General features: G+C 45.2%; 1 protein-coding gene across 2 annotated transcripts in view; it reads left to right on the top strand.

Moving 5' to 3' along the window:
• Positions 1–22,243, top strand: part of otud5a (OTU deubiquitinase 5a) — a 33,281-nt gene continuing 11,038 nt past the window's right edge. The window contains exons 1-2 of one of the 2 annotated variants that reach the window (XM_033629449.2): positions 1–855; positions 5,960–6,053. In XM_033629449.2, coding sequence (XP_033485340.1) covers positions 262–855; positions 5,960–6,053 — 688 coding nt within the window. In that variant the 5' untranslated portion in view covers positions 1–261. The remainder of the gene's footprint in view (positions 856–5,959; positions 6,054–22,243) is intronic. The other variant, XM_033629450.2, reaches the window with a different exon arrangement.

Below are 22,243 nucleotides of genomic sequence, written 5' to 3'. Positions count from 1 at the left end.
AGATTGTGTTGATGTTTTGTGGACTGGACGGAGAGAGATCGGGAAGAGGGAGACGCGTTTTGTTTTTGTTCAACTAAACCGTCGAAAAGAGGCCGAGTCGTTGGTTCTGTTCGCCGTTTCGGTTCGTTAAGAGCCTTAGGTCGGTGTTTGGAGCCGAGCGGCCGGGCCGGAGGGCGAACACACCGAAGCATTTGATCCAGAAAGGGAGGACTCGTCACCCTCTGACCCCCTCCCTGCCTCCCTCACAACACAGACACCACCATGACGATTCTCCCGAAGAAGAAGCCCAGCTCCGGGGTCGGCGTCTCGGACCACGCCGATGACAGCGACCGTCGGAGCGGCTCCGACCCGCACCAGCACCCACACCCGCACCCGCACGCAGGGAGAACCGGAGCTCGACCGAGGGCTTCCCCTCCGCCGTGGTCCTACCAGCCCGCTCCGCCCTCCGCTAGGGACGACAGGCGGAGCATCGAGGCGAGCTCCCGGCCGCAGCAGGCCTCTCCGCCACCCGTCGGCTCCGTGTCCCCGGTAGGGCCGGGCGACGGTCGGGACAGCAGCGGCGGGATGGTGGCCGGGTCCCGCGGGGAGCTCGTCGTCTCGGCGGGCGTCGTCGGCTGCGGCGGAGGCATCGGCAGCTGCTGCTCCGGGCCCGGACTGAGCAAGAGGCGGCGGCAGGCAGGCACCTGCTCCGGAGGGGTGGTGGCGGCTCTTGCCGGCGGAGGCCAGCCCGGTGTGACCGGACCGGGAGGAGTGGGGTCCAGTCAGGACACGGAAGAAGGAGCTGGAAACAATAGCGAGGACGAGTACGAGAACGCCGCCAGGCTGCAGTCCATGGACCCGGCTACCGTGGAGCAGGTAGGAAGCTAACGTTAGCTAACACAGCTAAAGCTAATGCTAATGCTACACAGCTGGGACCAACTGTAAACGGCTGTGTTGTGATGCGTTAGCTTTTAGCTCCTATTAACGTTTATAAATGTAACAGGTGATAACTGTTAGCATCCAGAACTCTCAGACATCACGCTGGGTGTCATGGCGGCGTTTAAAAACTGAAACAAGCGAGTTATACTCAAAATGTGTCGTAAATAAATAACTGACGTTACTTATTCAGGTTTAACGGGACAAGAAGCTAACATCTCTGTGTACATTTAAAATGCTGTTTTCTGAAGGTGTGTTAGAATGATTCATGTGTCGAACTGGTTCAGGTCAAAGGTTGAACCACCTCTCATTAAACCGGTAACCATGGCAACAGATGCTTCACTTACCTGACAGGTGAAACAGTGACATCAAACACATTTTAAATCATGAAGGATGATTGTTTGTTCCTGTGCTCGGTGGACATGATAGAAAAGACGGTACTGTCCAGGTGTCCTCACGGAGACAGTGACCAGGTGTCTTCATAGAGACAGCGACCAAGGTGTCCTCACAGAGACAGTGACCAAGGTGTCCTCACAGAGACAGTGACCAAGGTGTCCTCATAGAGACAGTGACCAAGGTGTCCTCACAGAGACAGTGACCAAGGTGTCCTCACAGAGACAGTGACCAGGTGTCCTCACAGAGACAGTGACTAAGGTGTCCTCACAGAGACAGTGACCGGGTGTCCTCATAGAGACAGTGACCAGGTATCCTCACAGAGACAATGACCAAGGTGTCCTCACAGAGACAGTGACCAAGGTGTCCTCACAGAGACAGTGACCAAGGTGTCCTCATAGAGACAGTGACCAAGGTGTCCTCATAGAGACAGTGACTAAGGTGTCCTCACAGAGACAGTGACCAAGGTGTCCTCACAGAGACAGTGACCAGGTATCCTCACAGAGACAATGACCAGGTGTCCTCACAGAGACAGTGACCAAGGTGTCCATGTAGAGACAGTGACCAGGTGTCCTCATAGAGACAGTGACCAGGTGTCCTCACAGAGACAGTGACCAAGGTGTCCTCACAGAGACAGTGACCAGGTGTCCTCACAGAGACAGTGACCAGGTGTCCTCACAGAGACAGTGACCAGGTGTCTTCACAGAGACAATGACCAGGTGTCCTCACAGAGACAGTGACCAAGGTGTCCTCATAGAGACAGTGACCAAGGTGTCCTCACAGTGACCAGGTGTCCTCACAGAGACAGTGACCAAGGTGTCCTCACAGTGACCAGGTGTCCTCACAGAGACAGTGACCAGGTGTCCTCACAGTGACCAAGGTGTCCTCACAGAGACAGTGACCAGGTGTCCTCACAGAGACAGTGACCAAGGTGTCCTCACAGAGACAGTGACCAGGTGCCCTCACAGAGACCAGGTGTCCTCACAGAGACAGTGACCAGGTGTCCTCACTGTGACCAGGTGTCCTCACAGAGACAGTGACCAGGTGTCCTCACAGTGACCAGGTGTCCTCACAGAGACAGTGACCAGGTGTCCTCACAGAGACAGTGACCAGGTGTCCTCACAGAGACAGTGACCAAGGTGTCCTCACAGAGACAGTGACCAGGTGCCCTCACAGAGACCAGGTGTCCTCACAGAGACAGTGACCAGGTGTCCTCACTGTGACCAGGTGTCCTCACAGAGACAGTGACCAGGTGTCCTCATAGAGACAGTGACCAAGGTGTCCTCACAGTGACCAGGTGTCTTCACAGAGACAGTGACCAGGTGTCCTCACAGATACAGTGACCAAGGTGTCCTCACAGTGACCAGGTGTCTTCACAGAGACAGTGACCAGGTGTCCTCACAGATACAGTGACCAGGTGTCCTCACAGAGACAGTGACCAAGGTGTCCTCACAGAGACGGTGACCAAGGTGTCCTCACAGAGACAGTGACCAGGTGTCCTCACAGAGACAGTGACCAAGGTGTCCTCACAGAGACAGTGACCAGGTGTCCTCACAGAGACAGTGACCAAGGTGTCCTCACAGAGACAGTGACCAGGTGTCCTCACAGAGACAGTGACCAAGGTGTCCTCATAGAGACAGTGACCAAGGTGTCCTCACAGAGACAATGACCAGGTGTCCTCACAGAGACAGTGACCAAGGTGTCCACGTAGAGACAGTGACCAGGTGTCCTCATAGAGACAGTGACCAAGGTGTCCTCACAGAGACAATGACCAGGTGTCCTCATAGAGACAGTGACCAAGGTGTCCTCACAGAGACAGTGACCAGGTGTCCTCACAGAGACAGTGACCAAGGTGTCCTCATAGAGACAGTGACCAAGGTGTCCTCGCAGAGACAGTGACCAAGGTGTCCTCACAGAGACGGTGACCAAGGTGTCCTCACAGAGACAGTGACCAGGTGTCCTCACAGAGACAGTGACCAAGGTGTCCTCACAGAGACGGTGACCGGGTGTCCTCACAGAGACAGTGACCAAGGTGTCCTCACAGAGACGGTGACCAAGGTGTCCTCACAGAGACAGTGACCAGGTGTCCTCACAGTGACCAGGTGTCCTCACAGAGACAGTGACCAGGTGTCCTCACAGAGACAGTGACCAAAGTGTCCTCACAGAGACAGTGACCAGGTGTCCTCACAGAGATAGTGACCAGGTGTCCTCACAGTGACCAGGTGTCCTCACAGAGACAGTGACCAGGTGTCCTCACAGAGACCAGGTGTCCTCACAGAGACAGTGACCAGGTGTCCTCACAGTGACCAGGTGTCCTCACACTGACCAGGTGTCTTCACAGGGACAGTGACCAGGTGTCCTCACAGATACAGTGACCAGGTGTCCTCACAGATACAGTGACCAGGTGTCCTCACAGATACAGTGACCAGGTGTCCTACGAGGCGGAAAATTGGGCACCTTGGATCAACTCGCCAATCCGGCTCTGTGTGTCTAAACGCTTGCAGCTTGGCGTCAAAACAGCCCGACATTCGCGGGAACTCTGGCAGTGTAAAAGGGGCTAGAGACATTTAAAGACTAATTAGTTAAAAAATAAAAATTGAAAATAACTGTTGTCACACTTGTGTTCTGGCTCTGACGGGTTTCTGGAGTCTTAGTTTTGTGACTGGACGTGTAAATGTGACAGAAACCTGGGTCATCCTGAACCTGTTGGCCTGATAGAAACTGAGACACATTTAAACACCTGATCAGGTGTCAGGTCTCCGTCCTTCAGACGTCTCAGTCGAGTCAGGAAAATGAAAGGTTCGGTGCATGATGTCATCGCAGACGTCCAGAGCCTGGAGATGCCCGGACATAATGATCTTCTGTTTGACTGAAATGAAAGTAAAAGTCTGAGAGGTGAAACAGAAGCTCTTCTTACACGGAGACAGGCCGACTGTGAGGACATACCGGCAGGGGGACGACATTTTCCAAAGTGGGCTCCTCATCCACACCCATGTGTGTGTGTGTGTGTGTGTGGGGGGGCTAACTGCTAACAGCTGCTGTTCTTCTTTGAGTTAGCTGCTAACTGCCAACAGCTGCTGCTGTTCTTCTTTGAGTTAGCTGCTAAAAGCTGCTGTTCTTCTACTTTGAGTTAGCTGCTAACTGCCAACAGCTGCTGTCCTTCTACTTTGACTTAGCTGCTAACAGCTGCTTTTCATCTTTGAGTTAGCTGCTAACTGCTAACAGCTGCTTTTTAAATCTCCTGCAGTGGAGAGTTAATCGTTTCGGTGCCGTTACTACCTCCGCTTCCAGCTTAAAGTCAAGACAACTCTGTCCCCCCATTCAGGGCGTCGGTGGCTTAGTGGTAGAGCAGGCGCCCCATGTACAAGGCTGTTGCCGCAGCGGCCCAGGTTCGAGTCCAGCCTGTGGCCCTTTGCTGCATGTCATCCCCTCAGTCTCTCCCCCTTTCACGCTTACCTGTCCTGTCCATTAAAGGCAAAATGGCCCAAAAAATAAAAAACAAACTCTGTCTCCCCATTGTGTGATCATACCTTATACACACCACAGTGAGGCAGAGTAACGGCGTGATTTTCCCACCTTGAACAGGAAGTGTAAAAGGGGCTACAGAGGATGAGCTGTAATGTTGTAGCTGAGGTCACTCGGGTGGGACTGAAAAGACACAAACAATCAGAAACCTGCAGCCTGCTCTGATGCTGTGAACTGGTTCCTCTCACATGGATCCTGGAGATGATCATAATTAGAGTGTCAGTGTCAGGGAGGGCCGGGCGATATGCAAATAAGATCACATTTAAAGGAGCATATTGTGATCAGTTGGGCAGATAATGCAGTTGAAATTTTTGGATTTCATTTTCTAGCCTACACCCAGCATTTAAAAAATGTTTTAACATCTTGTCAACCATGTGTGGTGTGTGATTAGAGTTTGGTGGTCAAGGGTCAAAGGTCAAGGTTGCTGTGACTTTGCATCCATCTCATTCTCATGAACGTGATATCTCAAGAACGCCTCCAGGGAATTTCTTTAAGCTCGACACAAACATCCACCTGGACTGAAGAATACACTGATCAGAATGTTGTGGTCGAAGGTCAAAGGTCAGTGAGGATCATGGACACGTCCTCAGAGACAGTGTTTGTCAAACTAACTGCTGCTGTGTGTCCTCAGGCCCTTTAACGTTGGGCAAGTCATGAAAACACGTTTCTGATGTGTCCTCCAGATATTTAAATAAAGTCCCAGGATTACAGATTACAGATTACAGATTACAACCATCTGAAAGTTCTCCTGGTCAGAATTCCTTCAGTGTTGATTGTTGAGGAGCTGAATTATCTCTTCCTCTCAGAAACACACACACCAGCTGATTCACACCAGGAAACACTCTGAAGGAACAGGTTCATGTTATAAATCAATGTTTTCACAATGGAGGGGCTGCTAATGTGAACACATGAATGTCTCTATCTAGAGTCAGTGTTTGGTTTGTCCGTTCTGGGCTTCTGTAGAAACATGGCGGGGCAACATGGTGATCTCTGTAGACGAGGACCTGCTCCCTGTGGAGTTAATGTTGACAGCTAATGTAGATGTAGTCGTAGTCTGTAGCTGTTGTCATGTGTTTTGATGTGATTGGCTGACTCAGTGTGTGTGTGTGTGTGTGTGTGTGTTCAGCAGGAGCACTGGTTTGAAAAAGCTCTGCGGGAAAAGAAAGGCTTCGTTATCAAGAAGATGAAGGAAGACGGAGCGTGTCTGTTCAGAGCCGTGGGTGAGTCTCTCTCACACACACACACACACACACACACACACACACACCTCATTATACACTCAGGTGTGTGTCAGTGTTACGACAGGTGTGAACAGTGTTGTGTTTGTGTTTAACGGTATTTATTAGTAAGAAATTTGATGAAGGATCAATCACTGCATCACTTCATGTGTTCATTCAGACAGTGCACATTAATCAACAGGCTGTAAATGCATTTCTCATCTGGACAGATGTTCCTCTAAAAACACGACATAAGATTACAAAGTTATTATTGATTATTATATTTATAAGCATGTAGAGCAATAACCAAAACAACAGAGAATCTTTATGTGAGTAAAACTACAGGACACTGTTACACTCCAGTGTCAGGCTCTGTTTCAAACACAAGACAAACAATGAAATGGGGGAAATTAATGTTCATAGAAATATGGACAAAATAAGACAGTGTTGTGCTGCAGCATGTGAAGAGAGGAGCTGATAAACTGGCAAAACATAAAATAAATGAATAAAGCTGACAGTAAGTGGCCTTCATACAAGGTTCAGCTGGGATCTTATTTATTAAACCTTCCTGAAATTTCACGGGGTTTAGGCTCCATGATGGTGTGAGTGTGTGGTGTGTTGAGTTTGTTGCCTTCTGCAAACTGTCTTTGCTTTTTCAGACTAATGAATACACAAGAGGAGCTCACAACATGTAGAGAAACATGATATTCTTACACCTGTTGTTCTTATTAAAAAGAGAAATACAACTGTACACCTTCTGAGTTCAAGTTTCTCTCAGCCACAAACTGTGACCTGTTGAAGTGCCTCGTGGCTCATCATCAAACAAACAAACAAACAAACAAACAAACAACACTTCATTTAAACTTAACAGAAACAAATCAACAATCACTTCCAACAATCACTGACTGTGGTCTGGTTGAAAATAAAAGCTCATCTGATCTGATTATTCAGTCTGAATTAAATCAAACCTGTTTATATGTTCATGTTTTCATTTATATATAAGTTCAGATCAACAGGTCCAGCTGAAGTTGTGCAGACAGAACCGGTTCATTAATAAACTTGGGATCATACATGATCTATTCAACATGTATCTGACTCATTAAAATAACAGCAGCCTCGTTTTTCAAAACTGAAGCTGCTGATTCAGAACCAGAATCATTTAATGTTGATGTGTTCTGAATCTGAGCTGAGATCAGCTGATGGTTTTAACTCAGAAGACACCTGACTCTGTTGGAGTTACACAAACACTTGTAACTGTGCAGCGCTGCTACAGAGTGATGTGACACAACATCTGAGTGTTTAAATCTGTCTCACAGATATCGAGCATGTAGCTTCACCGCAGTGTCAACATATGACAGAGGTATCGCAAAAGACAGTTTGAACTGCAGTAAATAGTGGCGTCAGGTGACTTTATTAGTTTTGAAAGTATTTCTGATGATGTCACAGAAACTGCTGACAATGAAACTTGTGTTCTGAAAGTTATTATCAGACTGTCTGTGATGTGTCGGTGTCAATCTGACGCCCGTCCACCCGCCCACTTGTTCTCGTCCCCGGCTCTCTAAAGCCTAGTGCGCTGGCGTTTCCTGGTAAAGATGGCGGGGCAGCACAGAGGTCCCTGGGGACCGCCAGTCGACAATAACCTTGTATTTTAAGGTTCATTAAACACACCTGAATTCACAAATATTTAGGATATGACTACAGACGTTCCTGTTATCTTACATCACAACGTCTGCTGTGACAGCTGATGAGTATTCTCTCATGTCAGTGATGGCGTTTTACCGTCCAGGAGACGTGTCGTGTTTTTACCCCTGATAGTGCTCCAGTGTGATAATGTTACTGTGCTGCTGATCGATACTGTAGTGACTCATGTCGATGACCTGATGATGTTTTAATGTCCACATAACACAACATGTTGAAACACCATCGTCACCAGCTGATGCCACTTACTATCGTACGTCATATATCTCTCACAAGATCAGTTTAGTTGTTTCCTGTTTTGTTCATTGTCGCAATCAGTGAAAAGAAAACATAAAATGTCAGAATCACAGGATGAAGATGAATAAATTAATACTGTAACTCATTTATTCATTGTGATAAAATACATTGCGATTTATTACATTTTGTCAACTGTACATTTTGTCCCCAAAGGAAAAATATGTCAATGTGTGTTTTTTAGTTTCTGTTCATCTCACTTCTTTTTTTTTTCCAGCAACAAATAGTTTCTAGTGACTGAAAAAGCAGCTGGTTATTTTATTCTAGTGGCTACCTAAAGTTTAATTTGTATTTATGATATTAATAATTTATATAATTAAAAAATCAATACTTGGCACTGTGTGACGATACGTTATTGCGATACTCTGCTGAATTGATTTCCCCAGCCCTGGTTGTTATCATAAAAGTAACCTCATCTGTTCTGTGAAAGGAAACCTTTATAACTGCAGTCATCGTCGTTTCCATGGACACAGTGGATAAACAAGGCTGTTCAGACACCTTTACATGAAATTATTTAACATTTTTAACTATTTTTGGTTCTAATAAGACTAAAAAATATGTGTGGAGCAATAATATGAGTGTCTGTGGCACCTGTTGGTACTTTGTTTAGGTCTGAACAGCCTCACTGTGGGCTGCTGGTCTGCGCTCAGATCTCACCTGTGGTCTGAATCATCTGATCTGATCTGATCTGATCAGTCTAGAAATTTGAAGAAAGTATGGGATTTTAAAATAGAGAATGAGAAAGAACTCTGTTATAAAAACTAAATACATCTGTGTTTGTGTCGTTTGCACCTTTATTATTAATGTTTCTGTTTATTCTCTGTTATTGTGACGATGCAAAATCTTTACATACATTTATTTTCAACACACAAGAATAGAGACATAATCAGGACCATGTCCCAGCAGACACCAGTTAAACACACATTTTATCAGGGACCCACTGAGACGACTTCCTGTGGGTCCAAACCATCAGTGGTAACGAACTATGGCCTCACCTGTCCATCGGTGGCGGTCAGTGTGTCGTCGCTCAGTGGTTTCTGCCTCTTAGTCCACAGTGAGTTTTTATTTTATTTTAGGAGTTTATTGTGAGGTCTGCAGCTGCTGAGGTGGTCGTTGTTTAAAGGGTTGTGTGTTATGTTTTGTGTGTGTGTGTGTGTGTGTGTGAGTTGGTTTGCAGATTATAACCTTTTAAATGGGACGTCTGTGACACTGTCCTCCTTAATAAACACAGTGACACAGTGTTGTACAGGTGCAACAGTCTGCAGTGTTTCTGTCCAACTGTGTGAACACACTGCTGCTGTGACTCTGCTCTGACAGCAGAGGGCTCTCTGACTCTAACAGACTGCTGCTCACTGTGTGTGTGTGTGTGTGTGTGTGTGTGTGTGTGTGTGTGTGTGTGGTGGGAAGGTATGTGTCAATGTGGGTCACAGTGAAAGATGAAGGTTTCTGTGTCTGCCTCTAAGACAAGTTCTTTCAGCAGAGTCCAGGTTGTGTTTCAGATAACAGCTATTATGTTGCCGTAGTTATGTCACTGCACTGTGTGTGTGTGTGTGTGTGTGTGTGTGTGTGTGTACACACCTGTAAACTCACACCTGTCTTCCTGTTGTTATATAATAAACTCAGTTTGTTCCAGAGTTTCAGTGTCGACCTGAATCACAACGACTCTCCTTCAGTCTGTTTCAGACAGAATCGCTCCGACACGACGGCCCGAATATCATCAAAAACTATTATTTAAAATCTGAAACATGAAATTGAAGAAGTAAAATTTCAGCCAGGAAAGATAAGAGAGTATTTAGTGAGCAGGAGATCCTCTGATGTTATTTAAAGAAATAAGATAAATGCAGTTGGTGAACTGTAGTTGTGTCGTCATCAGCTGCAGTTTTGACTCTGTGAAAATTGAACCATTTGTTTTTGGTTTTGTGAGGAACTTTCAGTCAGTGTTCATGATCATCATCCGGAGGAGAACAGAGTGATGTCAGCAGCTCTGATGTCTCTGCAGAGTCTGAAACAACTCAACATTATTCAGACAAACACTCAGCCCAGAGTGCTTCACATGGCGACACTGGAAGGACACAGACACAATTTATATGAGAACACAAACAACTATTTATGAAGTTTTGTAAGACTAGAACATTATAAGACAATAAAATATTAAAAGATCAAACCAAACAAAACAGAACCAACTAACAAAAAATATGATAAAAAGTTCCCAGAATTAAAAAAAAAAGTTAATAAATAAAATAGAATAAAAATAAACCGGAGGGATAAAATAAAGTCAAAACCAGTGGTTAAAACCAAACAATCAGAACTGTAATGCTCCTACGCATTAAAATGCTAGATTAAAAAGATAAGTCTTTAATTTACTTTTAAATGTACCAAGAGAGCTCATCACTATATAACCAGAGGCAGTGACTTCCACCGTTTAGGGAATTAAAAACAGAAGAAAAACTTTGGTCTCAGGGTGTAAATATGAAATTGAACAGTCCCTTCAGGATGTTATGATCTCAACAATGAACACAAAGTCAGTCAATCCAATCACAGCAACTTTACCACAAATTTGACAATTAAACGGGTAAAATCTCATTTCATTGTAGAGCTGCGTGTATTGATTCGCTTTCTGTTCATCATGAGGCTGCTGCAGGAGCCTGAAGTCACACACACACACACACACACACACACACAGTGACAGGGCTAACTGTTAGCATCACACGGCTAACGTTACCCAGCGGTTTGCACTCCACCCCCATTTTGTAGCAAAAACACCTAAAATGACATACCCAAATTAAAATGACTGTAGCTTCTGAACCGCTCTGACTACATGCATGCATGAGGCCTTGCCAGAAAGAAAACTCCCTGAAGTTTCTTGTGAAAGTGTCAGAAACACTCTAGGTGATACAGAGACAGAGTAATGGGCCTCTGAAGTCAGTAAAAAAATGAAGATTTTGCCTAAAATAAAATAAAAAATGTGTTTCAGGATGAATAACTGTCTGTGGCTTCATCTGAGCAGGTAAATGACACTGTGGGGCTGTAGGCACACTATCAATGAACACTTGTTTCAAATTTGAAGAAGACTGCTCAAAGTATGACCATTCTACAGTGTTTTTACCATGAAAAGATCCAGGCGGAGCTCCAAATGACAAGTTGGTCACTCTGCTTCAAAACAGTACTATCAGTGATCAAACAACACTCAGCCAGCTTCAAACATTGTACCTTATTGAAATCAGGTGTGATTATGATAGCTGATGTTGTTTATGACACAGAAACACCATAAAATATCACCAAATAAAGCCATATGAAACGTGAAAGTTATGATCCCCCTTTCTAGACGGTATATCTCAGCCAAAAATAGTGGTAGGAGTGAGACTCTTTCCTTTTATAAACCAGCTAAGTCCCCGCTAACAGCTCCACATAAGATCGCGAGTAATCCTTTAACTTTTCCCGTCGAAAAACAGCATGACATGACTTGTCACCACTCATCGTGATTTTGGACTTTGTGTGTTTAGGCTGCTCTGGTGCCAAATACATAATAAATAAAAGAAAAACAATGTTATTTTTGAAAAGTCGAGAGCTTCCTGAATCCGGCAATACCAAACATCACATGGTTTGATGACGTAGTGCGCCTGGGAGATACCATTTAACAGAGGAGGAGGGGAGCGAGGACGTCGGCGTCCTGGCGGAGTTAGAGAGGTTAAACAGGTTTAAGGACAGAGTTGAGCTGTTTGAGTGTCAGTGTGAGATTAATGTTTGCTGCTGCAGCAAGGCTTCTGTCCAAGCTGTAAAATATGACGAGTAGAAATGAGATCACGTTGTGCTGTGTTAGCTCGTGCTGAGACTTCAGAGGGACTGACTGAGTTTGTCTGAAGGTAAAGTGAAGCTCCATGTTCAGGTCTTTGCAGTAACAGTTGCCAGGTTGCCATGGGCAACCAATTCTTGACCTTTGGTTACCAGCAGAAGGACAGCAAGCAGCAAAATGTGCAGCCAAATTAAATACATAATTAATATCTGTTGCATTAGTGATGTTTTAATATTGTTGTAACAGTCAGAAGATGAGGCGGAGAGTGCTGCAGACGTGCTGCTGCGCTTACTGTGAGTGAGGGCAGACACTTTAACTGATGACTGAAGATTTAAACTCTGTAAAACACAAACTACAGAGAGAGAATATTTGTTGTCATTGTACAAGTACAACGAACTTGTATGCATTCCTGTTCAGTTCAACAACAAAAGCAAAATATCTTGACGAAGCATAAATTAAATTTTATGCACAGGGTGAAAGAAGCGTGAACAGACTAATGATAAATGAATATATACAGATGTATGTGCAGAAACAGGAGTGCTTGAATAATAATAAAAAGAAATAGAGAAGATACGTTATCTGTAAGAAATGTCATTTAGCAGCAAGTTAATAAATCAGGGCTCGTCTGGTGACTGTAAGAAAGTTTAGAAACTTTCTTCTATGTCACTTTTTTATTATGACGCTGATGTGTAGCTGCACAGCGTCTTAATAACTCTGATTATCATGTGACTAAAAATGACAACCATATTTTGAGTTTTGGCAACCAGACGCTGACACTGGGTCGGCCGTGTGTTGTGTCCTTATGTTTCTCAGTGTGGTGTAGGGTTGCAACGGTATTCTGTGATATTACATTTGTCGGTTATATCGTGTACATTTGCTTATGTACAATATGTAAAAAAAAAATGCAACTGGACAAAATCTCTAAAATCTTTATTGTAGTTATTATTATTAGTTAGTATTGTAGTTATCATGGCAACCTGAGTGTGTGATGTTAGATTCACAGTGACGATTACAGGTGTATCTGTTGACCCCATCTCTGTCACAGCTCTGAAAAATCCAGTCAGAGGAAGTGAGTTGTCTGTCTCTCTGTCTGTCTGTCAGTCATTGAGACTGTTGGACGAGCAGACAGGACAGACAGGTGGACATTAGTGTCCTCAGGTTTCACCTTCAATGAAGAACAAACATGTCTGACTGTTGGACATTTCCTCTCAGTCGACTTCTGATTCCTCTCACTTCTATTTTCACGGACCTGTTTCTTTACTCTGGCTCCATTTCATAGAAATCACACACACACACACACACACACACACACACACACACACACCTGCAGACCTGAAACAGAAAGTGGAGAGCTAGGTGTGAAAACAGTTTTGAGACATCAAGCGCTAAACAAAGTCCAGTTCAGTGCGTGCGTGCACAGATCAGCCCCCCCCCCCCCCCCCCCCCTCCCCCGCAGTGAACACAGTGACATTTCCGATCAGCGGTTCCCAACCTCAGGGGCGGGGCCTCATAAGATGATCTCTGTGGGAGACAATAAGTAAAAAAACATTCAACAGATAATTAAACTACATGAAGCTGATTATACTTGAAGCATTTGTTCCATGTAAAGACACGTGGGTGCGTCATCAGGTGACATTCCTGCTGTGAGATGAAACCTGTCCGACCTGTCAGTCACCTCCTGACACAGTAGACATACTGTGGTGTAGCAGTATTCTGTTACCAGTCAATAAACAAACCAACAATAAAATGAGCGACTCCCTTTAGATTCAGTGACCTCTCTAGCTCGTCCTCTGTTTGATGCTGTAATGACGCAGCGCTCCTCACTCGCATGTTACTGTCAGAGCACACAGAACTTCTCGCCGCTCCTTTTGGCCCCGCTGTAACACATCTGAAGCGTTACCTCTTTTGTCAGTTCCCACTCACGCTGGTCATTTCCTAACACCACAGCTCTCACTTCACTTTATTCACCATTGTCTCAAACCGCCCCGACTCATGGTTCCCAACGGATGGTTCGCAGTCCAAAAGTGGGTCATGGGTCCATTCTGAATGGACCCCAAGTGACTTGCAAGTTTGTAAAGAAACACATTTTATTGTGTAGTACAGTGAATTTCCGGCACAGAGCTTTTATTTTGAAGTGCTGTTTCCTGGTGTAGAGTCAGTGACCAACAGACAGACACGTGACAGAGACAGAAAACTGTCTGAACACGAGTTTGATGCTGAATGTTTTAAACTGTGTGGACCTTGAACAAATGTGGACCTCGTGGTCGCACCAGGTGGGAACCACCGGTTTAAAAAGTCGTAAAGTAAATGTTGGCTGCTCACATGATAGGTTGACAGTTTTTCTACAATGAAATTACTTCATAAATATGTTGGGTTGCAGTTAGGTGACGCCTGGGCCACTCTGCCTGCTGCATGAGCAGTGTGTGACGGCTACCTCGCTGAACTGCTGCGGCTCACACACACACACACGCAGTGACATGACACAAAGGCTATAAGCGTCTATTTTGACCTTCGTATTAAGTTAAAAAAAATGTTGTCTTAACAGGTAAAAATGTAACATGTTAACACGTCAAATGTGAGTTGACAGGAAATGACCTGTTCACAGGAACATTTCTGACATCTTAAGACGTTTGATATTGGGTTCAGCCAATCAGACAGAGAGAGAGACAGGATGTCCCGCCTTTGTCTCCTCAGTGGTCCGTTCTGCTGGTTTGGGTCGTCAGTGACACCAGACAGTGTAAAATCCCTCCATCGCTTCAGGACGCCATCATGACTGTGTGACACTGCAACAGGTTCACTGCTCTCAGACCTGTCACAGTTCATCTTCTGACTGTGTGTGTGTGTGTGTGTGTGTGTGTGTGTGTGTGTGTGTGTCATTGTGAGAGACAATATTTTGACTCGGTCTTTTCATCTGGTTTCCGACGATGTTTTTGTCGTCTAAATGTGGGCGTTTGTTGCCCTTGTCGTTGGTCCCCAGACAGATGATGACTCTGTCCAGCAGCTGTCACTGACGTCGTCACGTTGTTTCGTAGCTTCCTTGGAGCAGGTCCACACAGAGCAGAGTTCAGACAGTACACACGCTGTGTGTTTGTTACATACAGTACGGCTCCTGTTGAGCAACGTCTGATTTGCCAGAGACGTGCTCCCAGCATGCTCCCAGCATGCTCCCGGCATGCACTGCAGCTGGTCACAGAGAAGGAGAGTAAAGAGTGAGCGACCACGTTGAGGTCCTTCAGTCTGTGATTAGTTTAAACTGTCTTTAGCCGTGATCAATCATCCTGATTGTTTTCTGAATCATCCATCAGTCTGATATTAATCACTTCATATCTGTGTAAAAGTCAGCCTGCTGCAGCTGAATGCAAATGACGGTCCTCGAACGCAGCACATGATGAAAACATCACATAAACAGATGATAAATTTGACTGCGTGTTGATGTGTTGGAGTCTGCAGCCAGTTGAACTGGTTTAACTGGGAAATCACATTACACAGTCAGCTGACGACCCATCTGATCTGCCTCCTCCTCACTGTTACGGCATGTGTTGTCGCAGTAACCCTGCCAGTCATCCCTGAAGGGTGTTTCCCTGTCGGTCCAAACATCCTGTCGGGCCGGCTGCGTGTTGTTGGTTTCACTCCTGAAGGAAACAAACAGGACGACACCTGACCTGTGATTAGATCAGCTGATCCTGAGTCAGTCTGATCGTCCTGACAGAAACACGCTGAGGTCTTTATGCTGCTCCGTCGACTCACTCGTCAAGTTCACACCAAATTTAAAAAACGCAATTTCCAGAAAATCATGAAAAATAAAACATGACTGAAGTCTGTGGTCATTTTGACTTGACCAGCTGACTTCACTACAAGCTGATTGGCTGTTGAAACAGGTGACTGCTTTAAAACCAGCCGCCGGCCATTTGACCAGCTGAGTGTCAGGTGACACCATCAGCCGGCCAGTTGACATCGCTGACACTTTTCTCTGCAAAAGTTTCGTCTCGTCGCCGATCTTTGGTCTGAACTGGGCAGTAATGATAATTTATCATAGAGGAAAACATTTAATACAATACAAATAATGTTGATAAATAAAAACACACATATATATAAGAGATTAATTAAGAGGGAAAACGCACAGTTAGGTACACGAGTGTTTCCGCACAGCAGGAGTTAACACAGTTTTTTTCTGATTCAATGAAGAAATAGTTTCAGATGAACGACTGAAGTTCTGACGCACTGACCTGATGAGACGCCTTCAGGTGGCCCAGCTTTACCACACAGTCTGTGTGTCATCATAAGGTCAGTTATGGGCTGGACACAGACTGGGAGGACTGGGAGGAATGGTGCTGGGCAGGTTAGTCCCGCCCTTCCTGACTCACTGACCAATCAGAAGGTTCAGAGCTGAAGCACTGTGTTGGTGTTTTCCAGCTGTGAGTCAGTGTTCACACAGCTGTTTGTTACTCATATGATCAATGATCTGTCGATCAGTCGCATCATCCGTCGATCGGTCACATGACCCAGCTGACTGAGACTGTTTAAAAATAGCGCTGCAGCTGTTTCCTTGTTGCATCAATGGAAAAGTGACGTTTGGAGAACTTGAACTGAGCAGAGGTCACTGAGCTCGACAGTGTCACTGCAGAGCTCATCAGCCAATCAGGTGACAGTCTGGTCTGTTTATTGATGACTCTTTAGCCATGTTGGCGCTGTGTCTCTGTGGTCTAGACTGAAACATGACACCATCTGTTGGATGGATTGTGATGAAATATGGTTCATCATTAATGTTCCCTCCTCTCAGCATAAACTGTGATAACTTTGATGACATCATCAGGTCGACATGTTAATGTGTCCCGTACTTTGGTTTGTGACTAAATACCTGCAGAACTGATGACATTCAGCCTCAGCTGGACTCTGGTGACTGATAATCAGCTAATGTTAGCATGCTAACATGCCAAACTACAGAGCTGCTATGACGTCCCCTCTTTACGCCGCCTTTACATTATTACACAGAACCAAATGACGGCGGCATCATGTGGCTCCTGCGTGTGATTTAAGACAGCATGATGACATCACAGAATTAAAAAAGTTGTGACATATGACAGCTGCTGTTCTTCTTCTTTGAGTTAGCTGCTAACTGGTAACAGCTGCTGTTCAAATTTCCTGCAACAGGTTGTCCAAGTGACATGTCATCCAATGATGACCCCGTCCTACCTGCTGTTCTTTTTACACAGACACTGATTGCGTGTTTATTCTACCTCTGCTGCCGGCTTAAAGGTGAGATAACTCCACCCCCCCTTTCCACGATCGTGCCATTTATACAGAACGGTGAGGCGGAATAATGGCGTGATTTTCCTGCCATTAGCAGGCAATGTGAAAGAGGCTTCAGATGGTGAACATTGTGAACACAGACCCCCAGGGGGTGCATCGGGATTGGAGCCAGTTTTCTTAGTGGCCAAACAGTGGTAATGCAGTTTCCAGGCCCGGAAAAACTTTTTTCCCATTGACTTACATGGCAAAAGAGACGTCTGTAAATCAGTGGATAAATTTTTTTGAGCTCCACAAACCCTTCAGAGTGACTCATGTCACTATCAGGCTTTGATCCAGTCGGTCTGATAACTTTCAGAAAGTCTAGAAAAGCCGCACAATTAAATAATTTTATCCCTATTTACGTTAGCAGAGTGCTAAACTGGAAGTCAGACACTCGGCTGTGCTCGGCGGCCATAAGTCTTAAGTGTGGCGGCTCTGTGGACCCAGCGCTGATCATCAGGGTCGTGTCATACTGCAGAAATGGAGCGTTTTTGGCTTCACGCACTACTGAGCAATTTTCACCTGCCGCCAACACTGTATCCACGTGACTAGGAACATCATAGCATGTTAGCACTGTTAGCATGTTGAGGTTAGCATCTAGCTTACTGTGCTGTGAACAGTGTGTGTGTGTGTGTGACCTGTATCAAAGTGACCTCTGACCCAGTTTACTGTAACATCTGAGACGTGTTGAGTGTTTGTGTCCAGACAGTGTGCATACAGAGGAAACTCCACTGTTTCTCCATCAGTGTGTGTGTGTGTGTGTGTGTGTGTGTGTGTGTGTGTGAGTGACTGTACAGGGAGTCAGATATGGGTTTTAGGTGGACAAACACACAGCAGCAGTCTGTCTGTCTGTCTGTCTGGGTTGCTGACTGACTGTTCTCAGTAGTAATCTGAACTCGAGTCAGTTTGATTTCTTCAGCTCAGCATTACAGATGTGTCTCAGTGGAGCTCACACTTCAGCCTACGACACCCTTGATCCTCAGACCCTCATCAGTGTGACACAGATTCAGAGCAAACCATGAGCACACAGGAAAGTGTCACACAGCTCAGATTAACCTGCGGTCAGGATGTCTGAAGCTCTGCAGGTCCGTCTGACCTCTGGTTCCAGCGTCCCATCAATCATTTAACCTGTCACAGTTTGTAACACAGAATGTTTAATATTGATTATCTGCTGATAACAAGTCTGATCTGATAATAATATCAACTAAATGTTGTCCGTATATTTTGCCGCTTTGAGCACCACAGGTGAGCTCCACCTAGTTGCTTTATATTGTAGAGAAGTTAGACCTCTCCAACACTCACTCACACTAAAACACACACTTTCACACTATAGCCTCGTCTCCACCAAACCCTTTCAGTCCAGTCCCTGTGGAACCAGCAGTAACCCTTCAGACATGGTACCTAGACCCTCGGTGTGTTCAGACAGTCCTCTTAAATGTGGGCGGGGTTGTTGTCACTCACTGCTCCGTCCAGCACTCGCTGTATTTCCTCATCAGCGGTGACACAGATGGAAGTCTGCACCTGGTTTATCGTCCACAGAACGAGGCTGCACGGCCACATTTTCACAACAAAATAGAACAGGCTGCAGTGAGAGTCTCTCTCCATGGGATATTTAAAAATAGCAGCTTTGTGCATTTAGTCCTTCTCAGGCAAGCTCAGGGGTTTAGTGTTGCTGTAGCCCACAGGAAGTGAGGATTAGAATATATGACCTTCACATAATCCGCTCCAAATTAATCTATATTTTTAAAGTCATTACTAAAAGTGTGTGTCATATAGAAACTAAAGTGATGGTCAAAGTTGTCACAGTGAAATTTAAGGTGTGCTGATGGATTCACGTCATCAACTCATGCATTGAGTAACATTACAAGTTAACGTTCCACCTTAAAAGTTGCCGGCAGTCGGCCCAGTGAATGAAGTTATTTTTTTCTCTTTCATTTTATAGTTGTAGTTTACTGATGTATGAACAGAGGTTACATAAAACCAGAGTGAGCGTCCTCTACTGACCAATCAGACTGCAGGGTTTCTAGCTCCACCTTTTAGTACCAGATCTGTGTGCTAGGTACCCCAACAGAGGGGGGACCAAACATGGGGACGCTAAGGAACGCTTCTGTTGGGACCATCCACAACTTTACACTGTGGAGACAGAAACAATGAACTGAACTGAACTGTAAAGAACTGCTCGGTGGAAACGAAACTTATCTGTACGACAAACAGCTCTACAGGTGTAACTACAGGTGCTCTGTCCTGATTGGACACCAAAAATATTTTTACATAAGTTACATTTAGTTGAGAAATAACTTGTTTTTGAAAGAATGATTTAAAGCGAGGAAACAAAACTCTGTTGTCTGATCAGTTCCTGTTTGTTCATGTGTCTGAGATCAGTAATGTTGAGTTCAGGTCGGTCAGCTGACAAACAACAAGTAAAAGGTCAGCTTCTTTATGTGTCAGAGATCAAAGTGTCCGGTCACTGAGGAAAGACCCAGAGTCAGCTCTCTCTCTCACACACACACACACACACACACATACACACACACACACACACACACACACCACTACTTCTTCTTCCACTGTGAATGCGGTTTTATGAATTCTTTTTTCAATAACTCTCATGTCATGTGACCCAGTGACACAACAGTGTTTCCCATTAATTAACGAAACTATGGCGGTCCGCCATAGTTTAATTTGACCCGCCATAGTTTCTAAATAAAAGATTTAGGCTGCCGAAAGTATTGACTTCTCATGATATAAATAATATCTCGAACACCGTAGCGTTTTGTGCCGATGTGCTCAGGCTGTCAGATCCAGCGCTCGACAGTGGGAGCGTTTCACTCCACTAAAAATAGGTGTGTGCGAACTGTAAAAAATATTTAGGGGCACATGTGCGCATAAAAAAAATCAGCTGAAGCAGCCTATATTTTTGTCAATAAAAAAATATGATAATCTAACCGCAAATGTTGGAGGAACTCCAGCTGCCTTCCCTCTTCCCTCTTCCCCGTGTGACATGGTTATGGGCGGTTTTCCAAGCCACTGTCAGCACAATGAATATAAGTCCCGCTGTCGGCAGCGTGGAAATAAGTCAAAGGGCTCTAGTTTCCCGGCGCGGCGCAGGGTGGCGCAGGGTGGCGAACCCCGCGCAGAGCTAGTTTCGAGCAGCACAACCCGAGGCGTGCTCAGTTTGGTAGTTTGGCAGACCGAGGTGCGCTGAGATGGGTGTGGCGGCGCAGCAGGGGGAGGTGTCGACACATCCAGCTTGGCGCAGTGACAGTTTCGTGCCAAAAGGCTTCGCCGAAGGTGCACTAAAAGCTCGCCATCTGAAACCAGGTCTACTGTCAGTGCAGACGGAGCGCAGCCGGTGTTAGCCGAAGTTTGGCTGACGGGCGGACAGTGCGCACACGTCACCAAAACCTCACAGGCAGGTTTCCAGAATATCAGGCACATTAACGATGCAATAAATAGCCACAAAACCACTATTCAATGCAACTATCTGCAATCAGCACATAAATGTATCTCTATATCGACTGTCCCGTCACATCTGATGTCAGATCAAAGGGGATTGGCACCGTTTGGCACGTTTGGCACGTTTGGCATGCGTAATGGAAACCCAACCTGATTTGATTAACACAGCCTGCAAACTAATGAGTTCACATCCCTCTCAGCCAACCACAAACAGCCACAGCATCAGATAGGGAGTATATATTCAGCATCTGTCATCTTAGAAAAGCCAAAAGAAAAGAAACAGAGTGAGACTGCGAGAGAGAAAGAGAGAGCGCACACGAGAGAAACGCATCAGCCTGCTCCGTTCTCTCCGCAGTTAGGGACCGTTCGCCACAGTACTGCTGCTGGGCAGGGTGGAAATAAGTCCTGCAGAGTTTCAGAGGACCTGGAGAATGTTTTAGGATAGTAATAACGTTATATAAGATAATCATATTGCAAAGATAATATATATAAGATAATAACATTAAAGACAAAATTAAATTGCAATACTTTTTCAAAACGTGATGATTTTACCTTTTTGTACATGAATTTAATGACCATTTCAATTACGTGCACAGTTACGTGCACTGGTGCATGCAGAGCTGAGAATCATGTGCACAGCTCAGATTTTCTGTGCACGTATCGTGCATGTGGTTTTAGAGAAGTGTTTATTTACTGTGTGATTATTTGAATGAATCTGAAGATAACGACCTTTCTCTACGTCTGTTCCCACATGACGTCTGAGAACTCGTTTAATTATTGATTTTTATTTGTTTGCTTATTGATCAGATGAGATCAGTTAAATTCTAATATGACTGATAATCAATAGAAGCAAACTAAAACATCTGTATTGATCGTGTCTTTAACATCTCAGCCGTCACTGTGTGATGAACTGCAGTACCCAGAATGCTCTTCAGGCTTCAGGCCTGCTGCTGCTGGTCAGGGTGGTGTCAGCAGCTGTGAGCTTCAGATAAAAACTGTATCGACGTAACAGGATGGACGCGGTTCTCTCCTCTCAGGCCACGCCTCCTTTCCTAGAATAACGTCCAGGCTGACCAATCAGAGTGCTCGCTGTGGTTTCCTGTGTATCTGTGTGTTTGCGTATGTGTGTGGTTTATTATTAATTCTGCAGAAGTCTATCTGTGTCATGTTTCTCAGCAACTCACCTACATTTACCATACATCCTCCTCCTCTTCTCTTGTTTCCTTTCCTTGTTTTCTCTCCTTGTCTCCTCCTGTGAAACTGGACATCATTTATCCTTTATAGTTTCCTTGTTTGCACATTTTTCATGTTTTTCCACATTTGCTCTCCTTGTTTCCTCTCCTCTCCTCTCCTTGCTCTCCTTGTTTCCTCTCCTCTCCTTGCTCTCCTTGTTTCCTCTCCTCCCCTTACTCTTCTTGTTTCTTCTCCTCTCCTTGCTCTCCTTGTTTCCTCTCCTCATTTACAGTCAGGTCCATAATTATTTGGACAATGATACAGGTGTCGTCATTTTGGCTCTGTACACCACCACAATGGGTTTTAAATGAAACAATGAATACCTGCTTAAAGTGCAGACTCTCAGCTTTCATTTAAGGCTTTTTTCAAAAATGTAGTATGAACCGTGTAGGAATTACAACCATTTCTTCACACAGTCTCCCGACTTTAA

Source organism: Epinephelus lanceolatus, chromosome 8 (genome assembly GCF_041903045.1).
Source record: "Epinephelus lanceolatus isolate andai-2023 chromosome 8, ASM4190304v1, whole genome shotgun sequence".
NCBI classification, from domain to species: Eukaryota; Metazoa; Chordata; class Actinopteri; order Perciformes; family Serranidae; genus Epinephelus; species Epinephelus lanceolatus.
This window is presented reverse-complemented; position numbering and strand designations above follow the sequence as displayed.